The sequence below is a fragment of the Scyliorhinus torazame genome, chromosome 19 (genome assembly GCF_047496885.1).
Source record: "Scyliorhinus torazame isolate Kashiwa2021f chromosome 19, sScyTor2.1, whole genome shotgun sequence".
Lineage (NCBI taxonomy): Eukaryota > Metazoa > Chordata > Chondrichthyes > Carcharhiniformes > Scyliorhinidae > Scyliorhinus > Scyliorhinus torazame.
The window spans coordinates 116,262,226-116,268,225 of record NC_092725.1 but is presented as its reverse complement, the minus strand read 5'-3'; the positions used below and the strand labels follow the sequence as shown (position 1 = coordinate 116,268,225).

Genomic DNA, 6,000 nt, shown 5'->3' with positions numbered 1-6,000 from the left:
CAATCAGATGCTTATCAGGCAAGCTTTACAGCTTGTCAAGTGCTCCCATTTGGAGAATCTGAACAAAGTCTTTGAAACTGTGCTACTAGGCAGGGGAGGGGTGGGTTTGTTTTTTTAAAAAGCTGGTCAATGGAGGCACACAGAAGATGCACATTGAATACCAAAAGAACCTAGCACGTTCTTTTGACGATACCGTATTGAAAATAAAGCTGAACTGCTCTGCAACTTTACATTATCTTACTTACAAAACTATACAGCTCACTGAAAGCTGGGGCTGGTTTAGCACAGGGGCTGGTTTAGCACACTGGGCTAAATCGCTGGCTTTTAAAGCAGACCATGGCAGGCCAGCAGCACGGTTCAATTCCCGTATCAGCCTCCCCGAACAGGCGCCGGAATGTGGAGACTAGGGGCTTTTCACAGTAACTTCATTTGAAGCCTACTTGTGACAATAAGCAATTTTCATTTTCATGTCATTTCAAGATGTAAGCATACCACGGAATGTTATAATGCATAAAATGTAGTCCCAATTCTTTCCCAAGATCATTCTGCACGTTTAAAGAAAAATTGATTTATTTAGACATATGCTTTATAATCAACTTTAACAAATACCTTAAATATAAAACATAAAAACGCATACACAGAAAGTCCACATCCTTTCCCTTTTTTTCTTTGTTGGACAATACTGTTTGGATCACCAGTTGGCTTGTTCAAGATGGGATTGTCAAGTTAAATGTAAACAAGTTCATTTCAAAACTAAAAAAAAATTAGCTCTGGGTTCTCCAAAGTATAACTTGATTGAATAATTTGACCTCAAGGCATTGAGCAGGCAATGCAAACTTTTGCTTGTGTCCTCAGCAAATGGCATTAAATTCTTCTTGTAAGGATTTCTAGTTAATTTAATGAGTATTTTTCAAGTTTCCTTTCCCTGATCATCATCTTCAATCTTTTTAATTTCACTCTTTAAATAGTTGATGGCTTCACGGCTTGCTTTCAATCTTTCTTTAAACTCTGCAATTTCAAAGCTGGTCTTCTTCTTGGCAGCTTCCAGTTTTTCCCTGGTTTTCACCTCCAGCTCTGCGACTAAAAAAAAAACACAGTAAGCTTTACCATAAGAAGTATAAATAACACTTTTGTACAGATCTGCTGACAGTTATTTAAATAGTCACAAAATTGTCGATGTAACTGTTTATCTGTACTTTAAAGCTCCTTCTTCAATAAGTTTGAATTTTGGGGTGAATTATGGATTGTCTTTGGACTTGGGATTCTAGTTACGAAAAACTAAGAGCTTTTTAAAATTAAATCATTCAGTTTCAAATCAAACCAAAAATGGATAATTAGTATATTTTACATAGATATACTGAAGCATACACCAGGTTTTAATGATTCTCAAGTTAAATGTCGTTCTCAGGCGGAGCATGTTTTTTTAAAAATATATTTTATTGAAAAGTTTTTCTAAACAACATTTTTCCCTCTTACAAAGCCGACGCAACGAAAACAAATCAGAAAATTTTAACAATACACAAGTAACAAAACCCCATTATCTATTGGCCTAAACTAAACTAACCCCCCCCCCCTTCCCCCTGGGCTGCTGCTGCTGGTCATCCATCTCCCCTCTAACGTTCCCCTAGGTAGTCGAGAAATGGCTGCCACCGCCTGGTGAACCCTTGAGCCGATCCTCTCAGGGCAAACTTTATCTGCTCCAGTTTAATAAACCCCGCCATATCATTTACCCAGGCCTCCAGTCCGGGGGGTTTCGCCTCCTTCCACACGAGTAGGATCCTGCGCCGGGCTACTAGGGACGCAAAGGCCACGACATCGGCCTCTTTCGCCTCCTGCACTCCCGGCTCTTCCGCAACTCCAAATAGAGCTAACCCCCCAGCTTGGTTTGACCCGGGTCTTCACCACCTGCGAGATCACTCCCGTCACTCCCTTCCAATATCCTTCCAGTGCCGGGCACGCCCAAAACATATGTGCTTGGTTTGCCGGGCTCCCGCCACATCTCCCACATTTGTTCTCCACTCCAAAGAACCTGCTCAATCTTGCCCCCGTTATGTGTGCTCTATGTAGTACCTTAAATTGAATCAGGCTAAGCCTGGCGCATGAGGAAGAGGAGTTTACCCTGCTTAGGGCATCAGCCCACATACCCTCTTCTATCTCCTCCCCTAATTCTTCTTCCCACTTTCCCTTTAGTTCTCCCACCGACTCCTCCCCCTCTTCCCTCATCTCTCTGTAAATCTCTGACACCTTGCCCTCTCCGACCCACACCCCTGAAAGCACCCTGTCCTGTATCCCCCGTGTCGGGAGCAACGGAAATTCCCTCACCTGTTGTCTAGTAAACACCCTCACCTGCATATATCTCAAGAAATTTCCCCGGGGTAACTTATACTTTTCCTCCAATGCTCCAAAGCTCGCAAAAGTCCCATCTATGAATAAATCTCCCACCTTCCTAATTCCCAACTGGTACCAGCTCTGAAATCCTCCATCCATTCTTCCTGGGGCGAACCTATGGTTGTTCCTGATAGGGGACCCCACCAGGGCTCCCCGCACCCCTCTCTGTCGCCTCCACTGTCCCCATATGTTCCGTGTTGCCGCCACCACCGGGTTCGTGGTATACTTTTTAGGCGAGAGCGGTAGCGGTGCCGTCACCAGCGCCTCTAAACTCGTCCCTTTACAGGACTTTCTCTCCAGTCTTTTCCACGCCGCTCCCTCACCCTCCATCATCCATCTACGTATCATTACTATTGGGCCGCCAATGTGGCAATCTCCCAAGTTCGGTAGTGCCAGTCCTCCTCTGTCCCTACTGCGCTGAAGGAACCCCCTCCTTACTCTCGGAACTTTCCCTGCCCACACAAAGCTCACGATGCTCCTATCTATTTTATTAAAAATGGTCCTGGTGATTAATATAGGGAGACATTGAAATACAAATAAGAACCTCGGGAGGACCATCATCTTAATTACTTGCACCCTGCCCGCCAGCGATAAAGGCTGCATGTCCCACCTCTTGAAGTCCTCCTCCATTTGTTCTACCAGCCGTGTCAGATTAAGTCTGTGCAAGGTTCCCCAGCTCCTAGCGATCTGAATCCCCAGGTATCGGAAGTTTCTTTCCACTTTCCTTAGCGGTAAGCCTTCTATCTCTCTACTCTGGTACCCTGGATGTATCACAAATAATTCACTCTTCCCCATGTTTAGCCTATACCCCGAGAATTCCCCGAACAGGCGGAGCATGGTTAAGGTACATTGTTGGCCCAGAGTAGCACAAGCTTTCCTCTCCAGCTGGCATGTGCTGTACTCAGTTAGGACGTGCTTGGCATCAATGCTGGGTGAACAAAATGGATAAATGTTCTAATCACAGTACTGATTACCCTTACACTGAGGAGCTTTAAAAAAGCGTAGCTAACAAAAAAAAGGGCAGGGAGAATAAGAGATGGAGAAAATATAACGTCTTCCTCAGATTATGGGTGTAACTATATTAAAAAGTCAATATTAGGGGAGGCACAGTGGTTAGCATTGCTGCCTCTCAGTGCCGAGGACCCAGGTTCGAACCCGGCCTCGGGTCGCTGTCCGTGTGGAGTTTGCACATTCTCCGTGTCTGTGTGGGTCTCACCCCACATCCCAAAGGTGTGCAGGGTAAGTGGATTGGCCATGCTAAATTGCCCCTTAATTGGAATTTAAAAAAAAAATTAGAATACCCAATTCTTTTTTTTCAATTAAGGGGCAATTTTCGCATCCAATTCCTATCCCACTATGTGGACTTGGGTTGTGAACAGGATTGAGCCTGGCTGTGGTGTAACTTGCACAACTAATTAACCTGCTGTACATGGTGGCTAGGTTCATACTTGAAGGGCTAAAATGGTGAGGGACTGGCACTACTTTTGTAAACTATTACCGCAGGAGGATATAAGCTCTATACAAGATGAGCACTTTTCAGAAAGTTAAATGAATTACATTTATGTGGGCAACCACAACAGCCAATGTTTGCACAGCAAGGCACCGAAAAAAGCAACTAGGTTAAATGACCAGTTAATCAATTTTTAAAAATATATATATTTTTTTTAATTCTACATTTTCACATTTTCCTTCAAAGATTTACACCCCACCCACAAACAGTAAATGGTAACAAATACAAAATCAATCCCCTTAACAATAATAATGATCCCATCCTGCCACCACCCCAAACAACGGCCCACCTGTCAATATATGCATCCAATAAACCAAACCCTCCCACGGTGGAAACAAAAAACAAAAGAGAAAAAGAAAAAGGGAGTCCAGGAACGCCCATGGTCACCATTGACCTATTGAGTCAACTCCCCCTCCTCTCCTACACTCAACGCCATCCAGCCTCTGAAAGAGTACCGTACATTATACCCAAGAGTTGTACCCCCCCCCCCACCCCCCCCACCAAGTCTCCAGCTCCTCCCGTCCACTGCACCTTGTAAAACTCCTCCTCCCAACCTCTGTTCCTTCCCCCCAACATTCCGGCTATACCACTCGGACCCTGTTCTGCCAGGCTCCGATGGCCGCAGCCCCTCCCCCCACCTCCCTCCCGTTCACTGGCCGGCTTAAACCAGCCAGCGTGGAGGCCCCTGTCCGGGTCCCTTTCCCCCTTGCCCGGCCCTAGGAAAGCCCAAAGATCCCCTTTTAGCACACAAACCCCGGATATCCACCTACACCCCAAAGAGCCCTCATTTCGAGTGAAAGTCCCATCACTTCCCTTGTCCAAATATATACCACATTGGCTCCTTTAGCCCCTACATCCACGCGCAGTGAAACAAAAAAGAAGAAAATACAGTCATGAGGTTATATCGGCACATGGCCATTTCACAATTTCTCAGTTCTGCCACAGTCCTTCTGCCTTTGCAAACTCCTCCGCTGCTTCCGCCATTCCAAAATAAAAGTCCCTGAGCTTATAAGTCACCCTCAGCTTCGCTGGATATACAATGCCGCACTGCAGCTTGCTAATGTACAGTGCCCTCTTCACCCGGTTGAAGGCAGCCCGCCTCCTTGCCAGCTCCACCGTAAAGTCCTGGTATACACGTATACCAGCTCCAGCCCACTGCACCACCCGCTTCTGCTTGGCCCAGCTCAGGACCTTCTCCTTCACACTGTACCTACGGAAGCACAGAGTCACTGCCCTTGGCGGCTCACTCGCCTTTGGTACAGGCCTCCACGACCAATGAGCCCGATCCAGTTCATATCAGGAAGGATCCTCCCCCTCCCCCAATAGTTTTGCCAGCATCGCGGCAAAATACCCAGTCGGCTTCGGTCCTTCAACTCCTTCGGGCAGCCCCACAATCCTCAAATTCTGTCGCCTGGATCTGTTTTCCAGGTCTTCCATTTTTCCTCGCAGATCCTTGTTAATGTCCATCACCTTCCGCATCTCCTTCCCCATCGAGGCAAGTTGATCACCGTGCTGCAATAACGTCTCCTCCACTTCCTTCAGTACCTCCCCTTGCTCTCGCACCTCCGCCACTGCGCTCGCCACCGCCGTCATCACCGGGGAAATCGCCTCCTCCACCAGCGCACTCAAAACCTCCCTCATCTCCTTCCTCACCGTCTCCATGCATTGCGCAAACTGCTTTTCGAATTCCGCAGCCATCACCTTAGTTATTCCTTCAGCCGTAAGCACTGCGGCCTCCCCTGGTGCTCCAGCCTCCGTTTTCTTTACTGACCCCGCAGTGACCTTTCCATTCCCCAACGGACTTTCAGCCGCTTTTTTCATGGCCGTTTCTTTGTTGCTCTTCGACATTTTTCTCCTCTGTGCTGTCTCCCGACTTTTACTGCCTTCGCTGGCCCTATGACTGGCCGTTAACCCCCGACAATGCCGGTCCCGAACGGGAGCCCTCCAACGAGCGGCTGCCGCCCGCCCGCCGTCACCGGAAGTCCCTCAGTTAATCAATTTAGTCGGTATTACAAACTAAGAGCTGGAAGGTGGGATTCTTTTTCGGCTGTCATGGACACCAGGGTCTCCTTCTGTGCTGTAAATCATTCTAGTAAATTTGG

At 47.1% G+C, this 6,000-nt stretch overlaps 1 protein-coding gene across 1 annotated transcript in view; it reads right to left on the bottom strand.

Annotated features, from left to right (window-relative positions):
- Nucleotides 1-552: 552 nt before the first annotated feature.
- Nucleotides 553-6,000, bottom strand: part of yeats4 (YEATS domain containing 4) — a 28,031-nt gene continuing 22,583 nt past the window's right edge. The window contains exon 7 of the mRNA XM_072485084.1: nt 553-1,080. Within this exon, the coding sequence (XP_072341185.1) occupies nt 911-1,080 (170 nt within the window). The 3' untranslated portion in view covers nt 553-910. The remainder of the gene's footprint in view (nt 1,081-6,000) is intronic.